General features: G+C 51.4%; 1 protein-coding gene across 1 annotated transcript; it reads left to right on the forward strand.

Moving 5' to 3' along the window:
- Positions 1-4,118: 4,118 nt before the first annotated feature.
- On the forward strand, positions 4,119-13,458 carry PTPN6 (protein tyrosine phosphatase non-receptor type 6). The gene is made up of 15 exons (XM_005235365.4): positions 4,119-4,456; positions 4,713-4,835; positions 5,143-5,337; positions 7,736-7,958; positions 8,664-8,780; positions 8,931-9,044; positions 9,445-9,541; positions 9,963-10,042; positions 10,133-10,282; positions 10,402-10,533; positions 10,797-10,951; positions 11,243-11,310; positions 11,693-11,844; positions 12,553-12,650; positions 12,759-13,458. Exons 1-15 carry the CDS (start codon positions 4,449-4,451, stop codon positions 12,865-12,867), a joined length of 1,821 nt encoding a protein of 606 aa, XP_005235422.1. The 5' UTR covers positions 4,119-4,448; the 3' UTR covers positions 12,868-13,458.
- The last annotated feature ends 4,883 nt before the right edge of the window (positions 13,459-18,341 follow it).

Genomic DNA, 18,341 nt, shown 5'->3' on the forward strand with positions numbered 1-18,341 from the left:
AGAGATGGTCCATCTGCCCATTCCCCAAGCCCAGGTGGCTTCGCTCTGCACTGAGCTGCAGTGCGGTTCTGGGTAGAGTGGCAAAACCTCCTGTCTGAAATCATCTTGGTACTGAGAATTGGAAGTAACAACTGCAGTGCTGGTTCTCAAAAAGGGGCTCCAAAGGAGATCCCCCAAACACAAGGGAAGCACAGATAAAGTTGCTATCTGGGCAAGAGGGTAGGCAGTATAATGAAGAAAGCAATGAGTGTGATATTAAAGAAAGGGTCAACGTCTGCTTTTGTAAAGGCAAACCTGTCACCCTGTCTTGTAAAGCGAGGGGTTTTGCTGGACTTGGCAGGCTTGTGGATAAGGCAGGTCTGGCTGATATGGTTTCCTTGGATTTCAAAAAAATGACAAGACTTTCTCATCAAAGTCTTTGAATAAGAGTAAAGATATGGTGTAAGGGAGAAGATTAGATTTTTATTGGGTAAAGAATTAGTAGAAAATAGGAAATGGAGAGTGGGAATAAACATCCAGTTTATACAGCGAAGGGAAGTCACCAGTGGTCAGGTCACAGGGCCCTAACCTAAAATATGTGCTGTTCAGTGTATTCCCGAGTGACCTGGAAATGGAGCTTGGTTAGAAATGGAGCTTGGTGAGGTGAGAAAACTGGCTGATGGTACAAAGTTACTCAGGATAATAGGGTGGGACTTGATTGTGAATGATTGCAGAAGGACCGTAGGATAGTGAATGTGTGGGCAACAGAACAGCAGATGAAATTCCGTATAGGCATATGTAAAACAATGTTCATGCAGAAAAATAATTAAATTACATATAAACCAATGAACTGTGAAATAATCATAAGCTCTCTGGGCAAAGACTGTTAGCATATATAAGTCCATGCAGTTGTTACATTAACGCTCAGTTGTGGTGAAATAGTAGCAGAAATCACCGTCTCTGTATGTGTCCATGACTCACTAGCATCTTGAACACTGCAGTTGTGTGTCACCCTTCACTTCTATCTCAAACAGTACACCGGAGTTGGAAACATCTCAGAGACAGAGAGCAAAGGTGATCGGAGGTGGAGAATAGTTCTGTACGAAGAACACCTTAATAGGGTTGGAGTCTTCAGCCTGGGAAAGAGCTGAGGAAGGGTATGGGCAGTGCAGGTCTGCATCACGCCTTGCAGGGGTGAATAGGAGTCAAGAATCGGTCATTAGCTTTTCTTGCTTCACAACAACCAGGTGTTATTAAAAATGAGGCAGGGAGCAGGTTATAAGCAAGACAAAGGAGGAGGTGTTTCTGTAGCTGAGCAGTGGAACTCTGCCGAAGGATGCTGCGTTTGTTATAGATTTGATGGTTGACTCAACAAGCAGCTGCAAATAGCAAATAGAGGCTTAGGGAGTGGAATGCAGGGGCAGAAGAAACACTGTACATAACCTCTTCCTCTAGACTCTTCCTTTGACGATCATTTTGACCTCTGGATCATCTCATCCAACCTCCTGCTCACAGCAGAGCTAATCCCACAGCTAGATCAGGCTGCTCCGGGCCTTGTTCAGGTGGACCCTGGACATCTCCAGGAGCGGAGACCCCCCAGCCTTGCTGGGGACCTCGGGCGATGGCTGAACCGCCCTTGAGGGGGGGGCGTGAGTGTAATTTTTCCTGATACCTAATCAGAATTGCCTTGTTGCCAGTTATGCCTATCGCCTCTTGTCCTTTTGCTGTATCACACCAAGAAGAATCTGTCCCATCGTCTCGAACACCCCCTGTCCCCATCCCCATCCCCGTCCCCTTTTAGGTACTCTCAAACGGCTGTTAAATCCCTCATTAAGCATCTTTTCCCCAAGCTGAACAAGCCCAGCTTCCTCCGTCTCTGCTGTGCTCCACGCTCTTTCCTCACTGCCCTAGTGGCCTTATGCAGGATTCTGTCCAGTTTATCAGTGGTTTTTTTGTTTGTTTGATTGGGTTTTTTTTACAGCAGTCCAGATGTGGGTGTCTTTTTAATTAGCTATTTCATTTATCTTCTCCTCTAAATTTGTTTGCATGCTAGCTGTGGCTTGGCTCCACAAAGGATTTACAAGATGAGGTTCTACCACATGTACCGAAAGCCGAACAGCAGCATAAGAGTAGTCTCTTTGCTGAAATCTCTTGACCTGTTAATTATATTAAGAAAGTATTTTAGAGGCTCAGTTATAGTCTGCTGTTCCATCCTGCAGCTATTTGGGAGAGCAACCTCAAAGATACCAACCATTTGCTTCTCTGCTGTGGTATTTCCCTCTCTTACCAGCAGGAGCTCCTCCCTGGTAGTTTTTAATTAATGGCCCAGATCAAAGGCGCCAAGGCAGCCGTGTGTGTCCAGTCCTTTCCTGAGCTCAAAGCAACCAGAAGTATAAATTCGTCCTGCAAATTATGTGATCTGGGATTTGTATCCCCACAAATACTGTGACATGTGAGTTACACTGCAGCCTGTGGCTTGTCCTACTGGAAGGTGCTGGATTACATGGGTTTAGTGCTAACTCACCTTTTATATTCTGATCCGAGCTCTTTGCTGCCGTGTTCTTTCGCTGTTCCCCTCTTCCCACTAATGTTCTCTTCCTCAGACAGATTTTCTCCTTCATCTGTTCATAAGGCGTAGGGATGCCTAGGTTTTATTTTTTGTCTGTCTTGGCTTCATATTGACCCTACATAATCTAATATTCTTTTGGTATCAGGAATTGTCTTTTGGGACTTCTGCCCAGAAGATCCTGTCGTTTCTCTCCTACCACTGCACAATATTTCTTTCCTGTGCCAGTGCTAGACTGGTTCTCATTTAGGTGCAGTTTTTTAGGTGTGAATTCTACAACTCTGTGTAGAAGTTGTTTCCCTTGAGCCAGGGGGTCTTTGTGCCTTTAAAGTCTCAGGTTTTTTGATACCAGTTTTGGGTCAGTGCAGCTGCATCCCTGCAGCTCATCACATCTGGGCTCATCATGTGTGTGAAACTGGAAACATTTCAAGGGAAGCTGTTGTAGGTGCTTGTGTTGCCTTTCTAGCAATGAAGTTTAGCTTCCCGCTGGTCTCTCCCACACTTCCCTTTGTTGTTAGTTTCTCTCTTGACCACGTTGCCAGCAGCCTGTTCAGCTTTCTGCAGGCTTTCCCAGCCTGGTGGTGCAGCGAATCCTGCAGCTGCTGGTACTGCAATGAGCAAGTCTCTTGCTGTTCCGCTGCCCACGCCACCATGTGGGGTAGCTGAGGTGACTCCAGGGAAAAGTCAGGCCCCTTTGCTGGATTGCCCTCTTAGGCCACCACTTAGCTCCCGTTCTGACCTTGAAACCAGTGCTATGGAAAAGGGCGGTCACAGGCGGTGGCTGGAAGTGGCTAGGTAACTGGGAGCAATTCGTTTTCCTCCTTTATATCCAGTTGTCTACGTTGACGGCTTTGGCCTCAGGATGCTGTACGGGGATCTTGAAGGCCCTGGGCTAAGCTCTCCTGGTGCTGTGTGGGCCCACGGGACGTGGCAGCTGTTGTTCTGCTCTCTGCCTGCTTTCCTGGCAGCTTCAGCATCGCCTCCCACCCGTCCCTGCGGGCAGGCTGCTTCAGGAGGGCAGCACTCTGCTTGGGGTGCTAGCCTGGACCTCGGCATCCGTAGCTCTGGGTTTGCACAGATTCCCCCTGCGGCTGTACAGAGCAGGTCGGATGTTTACCTGCCCGGAGTGCTCACCAGCAAGCTGGAGCAGGGAGGTTTCAGCTGCGTAGCTGAGGGTGGCCCAGCAGAGCCAAGCAGTGGCTGGGTGGTCATCACATGCTGGGGGGTGCTCTGTTGCTCCGTGGCTTCCTAACTGCATAGCTAGCAGGGGGTACCTGCTTCAGCCTTGTGGGCATGCGGGTGACCCCAGACAGCTGTGGTCCCCTTGGCACCACAGCAAGGGCTTGGGGGTGGGCAGCACTCATGCCTCTTGCTGGCCTTTTGGGGAAGAAGGGGAGCAGAGGACACACAGAGCTGAATTTTGTGAGCACGGCCAGATCCAAGATGCACTCGTAGAGTCAACCCCACTGTGCAAAAAAGAAAGGGACCCAAGAATAACAGGGGGGATGGGGAGGAAAGACATGAAAGGAGAAGCAGAAGTGTGTGCAAAGCAGCTTGGGGCTGGGGTGCTGATGGCTCAGGGTGCTTCCTGTTCCTGGAGCCGCGCGTGCCTGGCTGCGCACGGGCTTGCGCCTGCCTGTGCCCAACAGCACTGCGCAGCAGGGCAGACAGCAAGGCACGTATCCAGAAACAGGTGGATGGAGAAGGTCTCTATGGACTGACGGCAGACACCAGGAGAGATACATGGCCAGCTCCCAAGAGGTGCAGGAGCAGCTTGGCGTTGGGTGCTCCAGCACAGACCTCCGACTTCCCTTTTCTTGCCATCACAAACTGATTTTTCCTCTGTATTTTTTGAGTTGCTTTGGTGGGAGCCACTTGGCCCCTTCTTCTTTCGCCCTCCAAGATGGTGAGGTAAGAGGGGCTGGGAAGTGTGTGTGGGTGTGTAAGGAGGGGGACCAGAAAGTAGGACAGATCAAGGCGGGTATCATCCTGGAAGCCGTATCTCAATGGAAACCTTTCATAGTCTGGGGGAGGCATCAGGTGGGAAGGGATGCTGCTGCTGGCTGTCACCTGTATGGGATCTCAGGGATGCTGACTGGGGACAAATCTCCACAGTAGTGCCTGGCCTTTTTTATTCACCTGGTCTTGTGTTTATCTCCTCTGTTAGGTGGTTTCACCGTGACCTGAGTGGGCTGGAAGCTGAAGCCTTACTGAAGGGACGAGGTGTCCATGGGAGCTTTCTGGCCAGACCCAGTCGGAAGAATCAAGGGGATTTTTCTCTTTCAGTCCGGTAAGTAACTTGGACCCCAGCTTCTATCTTGCGAGGGTTACATACGCAGAATGCTTAGATCCTTACATGTCCTGTGGGGTCACCTTCATCCTGTCCTTATTCCTTTGAGTTCTTTCCAAGCTGTAAAAGAACCTCAGCTTCCCACCATCTTCAAGACCCTCCCTTGAGTTGCCCCAGGAGCTTCTCTTTCCAGTCATCTCCTTTCACTGGGATGGTTTGCTCTGGTTCCATGGCAGGAGGCAACACAGAACATTTTCTGTCTCTTTTCCAACTGCCTCACCGGACTGCTCTGTGCATCATCCCACAGGGTTGGTGATCAGGTAACCCACATCCGCATCCAGAATACTGGGGATTTCTATGACCTGTATGGAGGGGAGAAGTTTGCCACCTTGTCAGAACTGGTGGAGTACTACACGCAGCAACAGGGCTCGCTGCAGGACAAAGATGGAACCATCATCGACTTGCGATACCCGCTCAACTGTTCTGACCCCACTACAGAGAGGTACAGAGAAAGCAAAGCAGCCGGTGTGTCTGTGATGAGACCTCCTCTGTGTTTTGTGGCCACCTTTCTGCCCTGCCTACATCCCCAGGGCAAACCCTGCAAAAAGTGTCTCCTGCCCCTGGTAGCCTCCTGTGCTTCCATGGGGGCAGCATCCCCAGAAACAGCTGGACATACCTTGACTCATCACAGCAGACCTAACAGGGCTCTATTTTTACTTCTGGTTTCCTGTTGCCTTTGCTATTTATATACTATTTCTAAAAGCAAAGGTTGTGGTGTTAGTGATGGGAGTGCAGTGGTCCACAGAGTGACATGTTATGTGGAAGTCCTTACTCTTGCCCCAGACCTCCTTGGTTATTCCAGGCCTGACTGACTCATGTAGCTGAGAGCAGGCCCATGTTCCCCTGCTATTCCTAGCCCGCTTAGTCTCCTTCCTGTCTCTGCTTTGCATACGTCTCTGACACCAAGTTCCTAAATCAAATCAGGCGGTTTTTTGCCCTTGCGTTGTGTTTTCAGGCTCTTTGATGCTGCTGGGGGAGCAATCACACCATGCTCTGGGCTGGACAGGTCCTCCTTGTGCACCTGGAGACAGGGAGCAAAGATGCCCTGGGCAAAGCACCTGGGTAGGGCCCTGCTTAGGCCGGGGTAAGGCTGCAGAGGGGCCAGTGCCTGCTCGCCCCCTGGCCTCTCCACTCAGGGCCGTTGGGTTGTGGCCCTGCAGTTTCCTCCTTTCCTCTCTGCGGTTGGAAACTTCCCCCCCCCCCCCCCCCCCCCCGCCCCGGGCTCTTACGAAAGCTGCTCTCACTCTCTCCCCAAGTGATTTTCCATCACGTGGCTTTGAAGAGCTGGCCTCTACTGGGGGAAGGGAGCGGGGAACAGGACCCATTGACCTCCTCTTACCTGTGGAGGGGAGGCCAGGAGACCTCTTCGATGAACAGGAGGAGTCAGCCATTCCCCAGGGGCATCTGAGCACTGGCACGTGGCAGCTGAACACTTCTTTAGGAGGAGGTTTGGAGGTTAACGGCTGCCGTGCAGCGGGAGTCACCAGCACTCCTCTCGCAGTGCATGAGGATTGGATCAGCAGAAGTTACTTGCCAAGGCACAATAACTTTCTGCCACATCTTGCCGTCAGACTAGTACCCAGGTGCTGTGTAGAGGAATGTGTTGTGCTGGCCAGACGCAGGGGTAAATGAGTGCCCCAGCTGCTTCTGTGATGGGCATGGCCTCCTGGACCACATTTCAGTTCCTGGGAACAGACAGGCCTAACGACGTGAAGTTCACCATGACACCAGTACCACCCCAGGCCTCTTTGCAAACCTGCTCCCACAGCTCTAAACACACTGGCTTGTCTCCTGAGTGCTGGCCTGGCCTGGCCGGCGGTGGGCATGGTGTGCGTGCTGATGCGCAGAACATGGCTGGTGCTCTTTGCGGTACCTGGACGAGCGGGAGCAGGGAGGGGCGCTGCAAGTCAGGCTGACGCAACAGCTACCTGCTTTTGAAATGCTGCTCGCCAGGGGAGATGGCCCAGGTGGCCGCGTCTTCAGCCGCTGCCTCAGTGGAACAGAGCTGTGCTCCGTACAGCCCCGCACGGGCTGCACCCAGCCCTGCAGCAAGGCAGAGAGCAGGTCAGGTGCGGGTGCTCTTCACTGTGTGCTGAGAGAAGGAGCTGCTGACTGGGTGTTTGTGCTGAGGACAGGAATGTGCACGTGGATCAAGAACAGTGGTAAGCAGCAGGAGCAGAATATGGGCTCCAGGTGGCTTGTGGTGTTCACGTCATTGGCTAGGCTGATTGCTGCGGTGCGATGTGCCCAGAGAACCGGGATTATTCTTTGATTGAAGAGGCGACTGAGTTTCAGAAAGAGGTGTCGATGGGACGGTTCTGTAATGGATCTGATCTCAGCACAGCCATCTGCGTGCAGCTAACTGATGGGAGAGTTTCTGACTCTGTGGGTTTTTTTTTTTGTTTCCCTGATGTTTGAGTTTCCAAAGCACCTTGCTTTGTAAGGCTACAATCCCAGTAACGTTGGGAGGTGCTGAAACCCACAGACCACCCTCCCGCAAGCCAGCAAGCATTGCTTACCTGTGTTTGCGTGTATCACACAACTGGATCACACTTGGTGCTTTCCCACTGTGTCCTCTGGTACCAGCATTCTGTTCCCCAGGTCCCTTCTACCTCCACCTCATCCCTTGCTCTTTCCTCTTCTTGTCATCTCTCTACTTCTTTCTGTATCTGCTTTTCCCAAGATCCTGCTTCTCCCTTGGTTTCCTTCCCCTCTGTCTCCCTCTTCCTTTCTTCCTCCCTCACCCATCCCCAGTGTTGCTGTCTTTCGCTCATCAGCTCAAGGGCATTCGCTTACCTGCATCTCCACCTCTCTTCTGACCCTTCCTTGTTTTGTCCTAGGTGGTACCATGGGCATCTGTCAGGCCCTGCAGCTGAGTCACTTCTCCAGGCCAAAGCCACCCCTTGGACCTTCTTGGTGCGGGAGAGCCTCAGCAAACCCGGGGATTTTGTCTTGTCTGTCCTCACTGACCAGCTTAAACCTGGGTCTGATGCTGCACCAGCTGGGGCAAGCAGTGCCTCTGGGGCCCGGCTCAAAGTCACGCACATCAAGATCATGTGTGAGGTGAGCAGCTGGGAGGGCAAAGGGAAAGGCAGTGGAAAAGGTCTTTGCAGATGATGTCCTCAAAAGCGTGGGCCCTGTCAACTTGATTGTCACCAGCAGTGTTGCTGACTTTGGATCAAAGTGCTGTCACCTTGCAGGTTCCTATGTCCTTGCCGCAGCCTGGGTGGCCGTGGGCAGTGCAGGGTGCTGAGACACGGGGAAGCAGGGCTCGGTGGGACCGAGAACTCCGGTACAGTGAGTTCGTGGCGAAAGAGAGAGGAGGATTCACAGTCTAGTTATGAATTTGTCAAAAGAGCTAAAAGCCCTTGGAGGAGGAGGAGGAGTGGCATCTGGCAAGACCTCCACACCTAGTTTGAAGGATGTCACCAACCTGGCTGTCACAAGTTCTGTTTCTTTCTTGTGGGATGATGCAGGGAGCAGAGGGGTAGTTCAAGGACAGAAAGCAACTGACCTTAAATGAGAGCTGGGGGCAATATACCTTCCCTGGGCTTTCGTCCCCTGAGAACAGGAGTCAGTTCACCATGCTGTGAACCTCATGTTCCCAGGGCAAGCTACCACTGACCTCTCTGCCAGAGGAAATGTTTTTTGGGATGGCACAGGGTGGTGACTGTGGCTTTGCACCCTGGTGTTACTTTTTCCCTGAGTGTTAGGAGCTTTGTCTGTAGGAACGTTGAGTGGGACGTTACACATTCTTCCTTCATTTAGAATGGACGCTACACAGTTGGAGGTGCTGAGACGTTTGACAGCTTGGCAGATCTGGTGGAGCACTTCAAGAAGACTGGAATTGAGGAGGTGTCTGGCTCCTTTGTGTATCTGAAGCAGGTAAATCCAGTTTCCTCTGTTTCTTAGGGATCCTTTGGAAGGACCCATTTGCTGTTTTCTGCTTTGTGTCCCTCTCCTCCTTTTCTCCATAGGGCTGCTCTCCGGCAGTGCGCCTCTCTTGCCCAACCCATTGTGTTTTCCCATCCCCAGCCCTACTACGCTACGAGGGTGAATGCTGCCGACATTGAGAATAGGGTGCAGGAACTGAACAAGAAGAGTGTCTCTGAGGAGACGTCCAAGGCTGGATTCTGGGAGGAATTTGATGTAAGAAACTGCTGGGGGACATTATTCTGGCTTTTTAGGAAGTCCCTGTGCACCTCCTCATCCTCCATCCTTGACTTCTTCCTGGACACAAACTTCTCAGGTGTCTTGTAAATTCTTGTCAGTTCATCTCTGAAAGAAGTCTGTGTCTGGAACCCATTCCTCTGGGGGGTGAGCGTCATCTTTAAGTGAACCCACTGAGGCAGAAATGTGCTTTTTCATGGTTGGGAGAATGAGTCATCAAGACAGTAAGGGCATGAACCTTGGATTTTTCAAGTCTAAGTTTGCTTTTCACTTCTCCGCTGCCCCACAAGCATGCCCATGTGTCCCCAGATTCACCAGTGTTCCTCTGAGTGCCCACCTCCCTGTGACTTGCCATGACTGTTCTGTCTTCTACTCTCAGAGCCTGCAAAAACAGGAAGCCAAGCACCTGTTTGACCGTCACGAGGGTCAGAGACCTGAAAACAAGAGCAAGAATCGATACAAGAACATCTTGCCCTGTGAGTCTTGCTTCTCCACTATAAAAAAAAATACCAAATAGATACAGACAGGCAATGAAATGTGGTCCAAGTCATCCCTGGCCCTGCCTCAGCCCGCTCTGTCCTCCAAAGTGGGTTACAAGGTGTGCGGCATTGAGGATGTAAGAGCTGATGAGAGAGGTTACAGCCTTTTCGTGTCCTTGAAGGAGGGACAATTGCAACAGACTCATTAGCTTCTGATGGTCTGTCATAGGGGTGGGCAGATGGGAGGATGGGGTGAGGTTGGTCTGATCCCAAAGAAGGAGAGGTGAAAATATGGGGCATGTTGCACGCGCTGGGTAGCATCAATGAGGTGGCTGGAGGGGGTAGGTAGCGAAGGAGCTTCATGTGGCTTGGCACAGAGTATCTCATTGCTCAGTTTATTCTTTCATTGCATCCCCAGTTGATCACTCCAGAGTCATCCTCCAAGGAAGGGACCCAAATATACCTGGATCTGACTATATCAATGCCAACTATGTCAAGGTGAGACTCTCGAAAGATGGCTGCATGCCCAAAACGGGGGAAGCCTGGCTGCTCCTGCAGCCCTCCTGATCTTCCCCTGTTCACACTCAGAACAACCTCATCAGCCCGGATGAGTGCACCAAGACCTACATCGCTAGCCAGGGTTGCCTAGATGCCACAGTCAATGACTTCTGGCAAATGGTGTGGCAGGAGAACACGCGCATTATTGTGATGACTACACGGGAAGTAGAAAAAGGGCGGGTAAGTAGCAGTTTGTAGGTGTCTCAGAGCTGCCCTTTTCTGCTTCAACCGCTGCTCTGCTTTTTTTCTCTCTTTCCTGTCTTCTGCCTATCCTCACCCTGTCCTTTCTGCCCACACAGAACAAATGTGTTCCTTACTGGCCAGAGGTGGGCAGCACGAAGGAATATGGTCCCTACCTTGTGGAGACCACAGGAGAGCACGACGCATTGGAGTACAAACTCCGGCACCTCTGTGTGTGTCCGATGGATAATGTGAGTGTGCCTGGTCGAAGTCTAATGGTCGCTGTGCATCTGTCACTGTACGTCTGAGGCTGGGAACTGCTAGGTGCTGTGGTGACGCTGCTGTTGTATCATTCTTGGGGGTGCTGTTCCCAACCTGGTTTGGGCTGAAATCACACTGGGTGAGATCACCAAGAAGTGCACAGGAGACAGAGATTCCCTCTGGCTTCCCTGGGACAGAGGTCAGGGAAGGACTGTGTTGCAGTTTTACCAGTGGAGTGTTTTGTTATTGACAGGGTAAGGCTGCACGCGAGATCTGGCACTACCAGTACCTGAGCTGGCCTGACCACGGGGTACCCAGTGAGCCCGGAGGAGTGCTCAGCTTCCTTGACCAAATAAACCAGAAGCAAGAGAGCATCCCCGATGCAGGGCCTATTCTGGTCCATTGCAGGTTGGTATGGAGGCTGGTGTTCGAAGCATTCTCCATCCCTTATCTAGGGAGGGCTGTAGGAAGTCTGTCCTGCGGCACCAGCTATTCCCTGGGACCTGTGAGTGAAGCGTATGCCAGCCCCGATAGTTGCTTTTTCCTCTTTGATGCCCCCAAACCAAACTGCCTGTTGGATCCGTGACTCTTGGGGCGTTGCTGAACAGCTGCTGCAAGTGCCACATCCTTCCCCAGCAGCAGCTGTGTTTGGTTTCAGGAGCTGTATGGCTCTGACCTCTGCTTGTCCTCCCCTTGCAGTGCCGGGATCGGCCGCACTGGGACTATCATCGTCATCGATATGATAGTGGATACAATCTCCACCAAGGGTAAGAGGACCCCAAATATCTTGAAGCGAACTGGCCTACCCGGTAGGGCTGTGCCCTTAAGTCCAACTGCAAATGGATGAAAACTACCAGGTGTCAATGGCAGAGATGCTGGCACAGCCCTGAGAAGGCTGTGCTGCTCTCCTTGCTGTGTGGCAGCTGCTGGATCTCTGCATTGTATCCACTGAACTGCGGCTGCAGCCTCCCCCGAGCTTGGGCTCTTCCTCTGGGGCCAGACTTGAAAGATGCTGAGCAGGAAGGAAGGATAGAGGAGGAAAGAGTATGGAGGGAGGTGGAAACTTCCATACTGTGACTGCTTTTGGTGGAGAATTGGGAGAGGGAGGCAGTGAGCATGTCCATAAGCTTTTCTGGTGCCCCTTGCTAGGGCTGGACTGTGACATTGACATCCAGAAGACCATCCAGATGGTGAGGGCCCAGCGCTCAGGGATGGTGCAGACGGAGGCTCAGTACAAGTTCATCTACATGGCCATCTGCCAGTTCATAGAGACAACCAAGAAAAAGCTGGAAGTTATCCAGGTGAGAGAAAGGGGACTCTCCTGTCCGTCCCGTGAGTCTAGGCCCTGCACGTGCTGGCTTCTGAGCCCACATGCTCTGTTTTCCAACCTTTAAGCTCACACTGGGACTTGCATAGACTACAGTGGGGTACCATGATTTGAGTCGCTGTTCCTCTCTTTAAAATTCAGGAGATGACATTAGCAACTCATGTACCAACCACTCCTGAACTGCTGAATGGCAGTAAGGTTTAATGCAGCTATTTCAACTACATTCTACATAACATCTCCACCAAGTGCTCTTTTGTTACAAGCTGAATCTAGGACAAGCAAAGACTTTGTCCTCTCCTTTCCTCTTTGTCTTTTCCATCCTGGTTTTGCAGCTGCAGGATTTTCTCCTACTAGCTGATAAGTGGCATCTTTTATCTTCTTGAAGCCTCTAGCAGCATCCAGTAGCTGCTGCTATTTGTTTAATATTCTTTAGCTGACATGTGGTACTCTGGAGCATTCCAGTGCCTCCAGGAATTTGTTGCCTCACTGTTCACCCCTGTATAAGGATGCATTTGTATCCCTGCTGCTCACAGAGCGTGCTAAGCCTGGGGGCTTCAGCAGCTCACCAGCCCCCACTGCGGTCCTAGCACGAAGCGTGGTTTAACAGCTAGAACTCATCCATGATGCCTCATGTGCTTCTCCCAGACCATGCTCTTCTCAGCTTGGTTTTTCTCTCCTGTAGTCTCAGAAAGGCAAGCCAAACGAGTCTGAGTACGGGAACATTGCCTACCCCCCCGCAGTGAGGAATGTGCATGCCAAGGCTTCGCGAAAATCCTCCAAGTAAGAGCCCACCTAAGCCATTGCCACTGCCAATAGTCTCCCTGCTGGAAAAAAAGCTGTGTTTTTCCTCTTGCTCACTTTTTCCCTTGTTTTTCCCTGGTCTTACAGGCAGAAAGAGGAGTCCACAGTTTATGAGAACTTGGGGAAAAAGGAGGAGAAGGTGCGGAAACAGCGTTCCTCAGAGAAGAAACTGAAAGGCTCACTGAAGAAAAAATAAGTGTACATTGCAGGTAGCCCTATGGGGTTTTGAACCTGGGGTGCGTGACTTCAGCTCGTGTCCAGGCTGGCCTGTCTTGCATTCCTTGCTCTTGACTGGAACTAGGCCTTCCCCTTCTCTTCCTGCCACCATTCAGTGCCCTCAACCAAAGCTCCGTTGACCGACTCCATTGCCCCTTGCCTGCACAGGCCAGCCAAGTCTCCTGCTGCCCCTTCATCATTCATTAACAGGATGAAATCCTGCCCATCTCGCCCTTGTGTCTTCTGCCTTCTCGTCCCTGTGCCAGCCTCAGGCCTCCCTGAGGAGGAGCTGAGGAAGCTCTTTGCAGGGGCTGCACCTCTGCCCACCACTGTGAGTTAGCGTGCAGCCTGGCAGCCTTCCCTCAGCCTCAGTGTTTGAAGTGTGGAGGTTTTGGCCTGTTTCAGCTCAGCTCCTCCGCAATTCAACAGGAAACTTCCTCTCAACACCAACCTTGTGCCCTGTGGTCCCTTTTCTACTTGGTCCTTCAACTGGATGCTGTAATATACCAGAATTTGAGGCGATGGCTGTGTTTTCTCCTTTGTTTGTAAATAAAACTTCTGTTTGTTTGGATGCTGAATCCCAAAAAATGTTTTCCCTCTGATTTCTCCTTGAGTATAGCTGTACTCCTGGCTTCACTTGCAGCCCTGCAAAGACTTGCAAGAATGGCTCTAGCTTAGCTTTCATCATTTCCTGAAGCCTTCAGACTCCTGAACAGAAGCTGTGACCGATTGCGGTGGCTCCCTGCCGTGAGGCATGGGTGATGGTAGTTGTCAGGCAAGTCTGAGCACAGAAAGTTGGCTGTGACAAACTCAGACGCAGGCTTTTGCCTTTCAGTTCTGGTATTTGGAAAAGTCGTCCTTGTGCCCCCGAATCATTAGTCATTTTGTCATCTGTCTTTGGTGGTGTCTAACCTGAGTCATAGGGGATGCTTCAGCGAACAGGGTAGTGCTTGACTGCTCCTTCCTAGGTATCACTGGGTAGAAATGAAATTTCATCTTTAGGGAGAAGGTAGAGCAGAGCATGGCCACACTGTGGCTTCACAGATACTAGCTGGCCACCTAGGAGGGGCTAAGGGAGCTGGATTGTTTAGTCTGGTGAAGAGGAGGCTGAGGGGTAAATCTACAGCTACGCTGTGGGACGGTGAGATGATGGTAGTAGTGGCAGATAATAAAACCAGAGGCAGTGGTCCCAGATTGCAGCTTGGGAGGTTCAGGTGAGTGCTAAGACAGGTTTTATCAGACAACATTCAAACAGATGTTCGGTGGGGCAGTTCCGTCCTTGCAGGTTTTCAATACTTGAAGACAAAGCCAGAGCTGATCTGACCTAGTGCCGGTAATGGTGCCACTTGAAGCAGCAGCCTGGAGCAGAGGTCCCTTCCCACCACTATTTATCTCATTCTGCAAATGCCAGAGAGCATTCTTCAGTGCTGGACCCTATCCTTGTGTTTTTTGAAGTCTTGTCGGTTAAAACTAGGCCCTAGCCTGTGAACTGTACCTAGGAACCATGTGGGAAAATGCTGGGAGAGTTTGGATAAAGCCACAGCTGAGGAGTGCAGACCTGAACCTCTGTGGCAGCTGGCTTAAATCGCAGAGCATGTGGTGGGGAACCCTGAGTTTACAGGTATGGGTACTGCTCAGGCTGTGGGCATTTGCTGCTCAAAGAAAAAGATGGCTCAGGGGTGCTGGGCTGGGATCTGGTCAGAGCTGGTGGCAGGAGCTCAGGCCCACTGAGGGAAAAGTCTGAGCTAGCTCACAACGTGACCGAGGATCCAGACCAAGAATGCTTGGGAGTGTGGGACAGGGAATTTGGTCTGGTCTGAGCCAGATCTGGCCCTGTGTGGGCAGGTAACTGCAGTCACTGTCAGCTGTCCGGCACAGCACCGTACTGAGCACCTTAGGAGTCCAGCTGTAACCATCTCCTGCTTTGGTGTGGGGATTTAGGACCGGGCTCTCTCCTCTCGGTTTAGAGTACAAATCCAGAGGGGGGAAGGGGTAGAAAAGAGAAGGAATGAGATGTACCTTGAACTCTGCTCCCTGTAGCTTCTAACAGAGCAGCAACGTGCCTGCAAGGTGAGGTACCTGCCCGGGAGCCAGCAGGGGCAAGCGGCCACCAGCCTGTAGGAGCAGGCGCTGCATCCCTGTAACTGCCCCTGCCCGAGGACATGCCACCCCCACGCACTCTGTGGGAGGAAGCAGGAACCCCATCGGGATGATGTAGGCAACTTCAGCTAAGTTCCCTGCTTCGATCTGGTGCCAAATGTGTAAAAAGAGCCAAGGCAAGGTTGGACAGTGCACAAAGGAGTGGGCAGGCTCCGAGGGTGCTGTAGTGATTTCAGCCATGCTAACACGACAACAGCATTCCCCAGGCCCACACTGCATGCCACAGGTACAGCAATAATGTACGTCCAAGATGAAAGAACTCACCCTGTTATAAAAAACAACTTCCCCCTAAGTCCAGGCACCAGGCGAGCTTATGAGGGACAAATCACAGCACCAAGGGTGAGTGCCATGTGCTGTCCAGCATGTACCGGGGGTGCTCTGCCCCTTAGCTGCAAACTGCCTCAAGCAAGCCAAGGCGGAAGCAATGCCATGGCAGCAATCCCATCCTTTTTTAGTTCAGCAGCTGGTTCTGGCCGAGAAAGCTGCCTGGGATAAAGACACATAACCTGAGGCACAACACACTGGGAGGAAGGACACTGCTTGCCGTCATTTGATGTGGCAAGAAATAGTTGGAAGTGTTTGGGAGGTAGAAAAATCCACCCAAACCCCCAGGGGGCTGAAGACCTGCTCTAAGGAAACCCCTGCCCTTGGCAGCCTCCAAGCCACTTCCTTCTTAAAAAGCTGCCACAGCCTAAACCAAGGCACGGCCATGGCCAGCGTAAACTCTACCCAAAGTGTGAAACTGAAGACATCTTGGGGTGCCCCAAGAGCCTCATTTGTGTTTAAATTCCAGAGCTCAGTGTGTCCCTAATATCCACTGCCTGCAAAGAATACAGACTGAACGAGAACTTTCATGATTGTACATCAAGAAATGCAGCACTACTCTGCTTTACGCTGAGGCGCTGTTACACACAGATTACTTCTGGGTGGCAGTTTCAGAATGCATTTTCAAAGCTGGTTCAGAAAAGTGGTGCTTCCTTGATGTTGCCAGTCAAGCCATATGGGTATTAGTTATGGCTCTGATTTCCAGTGAGGAGTTGTAAAACCAGGAATCCACAGATTGTTTCTGTTCCTTCAAACATCTTGTGCTCTTTTTCGCCCGAGTAAGAGGTCCCTAAAGGCCCCTCTTCTTCACTGGGGAGCTTGAGGTGGAGCTGTCTGTGAATAGAGAGGGTCTCGTGGGTGGCTGCCTTGGCCATTGTGATAATGAAATAGTCGAGTTTAAAATCTTTGGTGATATGAGAAAAACTGTCAGCAGAGCTACCCTGGCCTTTGGGAGAGCAGAGTTTAGGCTGCGCAAGGAACCACTTAGTAAAGTCCCCATGGAGGCTGCTTCTGGGGAACATAAATGCTGCTCACTTTTTAAGGGCCTTCTTTCAAGAGGACAGCAGCAGGCAATTCAATGGGCCAGAAGTCAAGCAAGGTGGAAGGCTGGCTTGGCTGAATAGCAATCTCCTTCTGCACCTTAGATGGGAAAAAGAAGGCAGATGGGCTTTGGAAGCAAGGACAGGACACAGGAGGCCTGCAGACATTCACCGCTGTAGGGAGAACATTTGTATGGCCCAAGCTCAGCTGGAGTTGAAGCTGGCTGGTACTGTAGTGGGTAACAAAAAAGGCTTTTTTAAAAATATGTTAATAGCAAAGGGAAGACCAAAGAAAACACGGGTCTGTTACTTGATTATGTTGGTCACCTTATCCCCAAACAGGGATGAAGATAAAGCAAAGACATTTAATGCCGCCTTTGCCTCTGTCTCTGATGCCAGTGAAGGGCCCTGGGCTGCCTGGAGCCCTGGGCTGGAGGACCACAACTCAGTGGGTGAGAAGCCCCCAGTCGACTTTGAACCTGTACAGGATTTGCTGTTGCAGCTGAATGCACACGAGTCTATGGGGCCCAGCGGGATTCATCCCGGGGCACTGAGGAGCTGGCCGATGTTACTGGGAGACCCCTCTGTTATCTAGCAACAGTCTGGGGAACCTGGAGTGTTCCCGGTTGACTGGAAGCTGGCAAATGTCCGAATTTTCAAGAAGGGCAAGAAAAATTACCCTGATGATGAGAGGCCTGTCAGTTCTGCTCTGGTGCCTGGTAAAATTATGGAGATTATTCTGGGAGTTATTGAGAAAGACTTAAAAGACAAAGCAGCCATCGGTCAAAGCCAGCAGGGGTTCACGAAGGGGAAGTCACGCCTTCCTAACTTAATGATCTTTCCTGACAATGTGCCTGGTAGTGGACAAAGGGAAGGCAGCAAATGGGGGTTTTTTTGCTTTTAGCAAAGCTTTTGATACAGTCTCTCACAGTATCCTTCTGGACAGTGTCCCACACACAGGCAGACAGATACACGATACAGTAGGTGAACAACTGACCGAAGGGTCAGGCTCGAAGAGCTGCAGCGGAGGGGTAACGTCCCGCTGGTGGCCAGTCACTAGCTGTGTCCCCCAGGGCTCGAGTTTAGGGCCGCTTCTCTTCAAAGCCTTTACCAATGACCTTAGCCACAGGAGCTGCGTGCGTGCTAAGCTTGCTGACAACACTAAATTTAGGAGCCGCTGACTTCATTGAAGGGACAAGAGGTGTTACACAGATCTCACTAGGTTAGTGCTGCGCAACCACCAGCCATAGGAGGTTTAACAGGCACAAATGCCAGATTCTCCACCTGGAATGGTGCAATCCTGAACGTATGTATAGACTGCAGGGGAAGAGGCTGGAGCGCAGCCAGGCAGAGAGGGCTCTGGGCGCTCTGCTTGATGGCACGCTCTGAGTCAACAACATGTCCCACCAGGCAGAAGGGCCAGTGTTACCCTGGGGCGCATTAGGCACAGCACAGTTAACCAGTCAAAACCAGTATGGCCCCACTCCAGCCTCACCTTGAGTGCTGTGTGCAGTTTGGGGCTTCACAATATGAGGATATACAAATATTAGAGTGTGTCCAAAGGCGGGCAACAAAGATGGTGAAAGAAGGCAACTTACTTACAAGGAGCAGCTGAGGACACTAGGTTTGTTCAACTTGGAGGAGAGTGAGGGCTGACCTCATTGCTGTCTACAACTTCCTCACGAGTGGAAGCAGAGGGAGGTGCTGACCTCTTCTCCTTGGTGTCCAGGACACAAGGAATGGCTTACAGCTGCATCGGGGAAGTTCAGATTGCCGTCTTATCTCCCCAGGGAAGCGGTCGCAGCCCCAAGCCTGTCCCTGTTCAAGACATGTTTAGACAATGCTCTTCTCCATGGTTTCACTTCTAGGTTGCCCTGTGTGCAGCGAGGAGCTGGACTCCATGCTCCTTGTGGGTCCCTTCCAACTTGGG

This window comes from Falco peregrinus, chromosome 6 (assembly GCF_023634155.1).
Source record: "Falco peregrinus isolate bFalPer1 chromosome 6, bFalPer1.pri, whole genome shotgun sequence".
NCBI lineage: Eukaryota > Metazoa > Chordata > Aves > Falconiformes > Falconidae > Falco > Falco peregrinus.

What these genes read in the sequence shown, in the direction of transcription:
- PTPN6 (XM_005235365.4), top strand. An exon ending in ACATCAAGATCATGTGTGAG is followed by an intron (nt 7,959 to 8,663) that starts GTGAGCAGCTGG and finishes TCCTTCATTTAG; the next exon opens with AATGGACGCTACACAGTTGG. An exon ending in GGATACAATCTCCACCAAGG is followed by an intron (nt 11,311 to 11,692) that starts GTAAGAGGACCC and finishes GCCCCTTGCTAG; the next exon opens with GGCTGGACTGTGACATTGAC.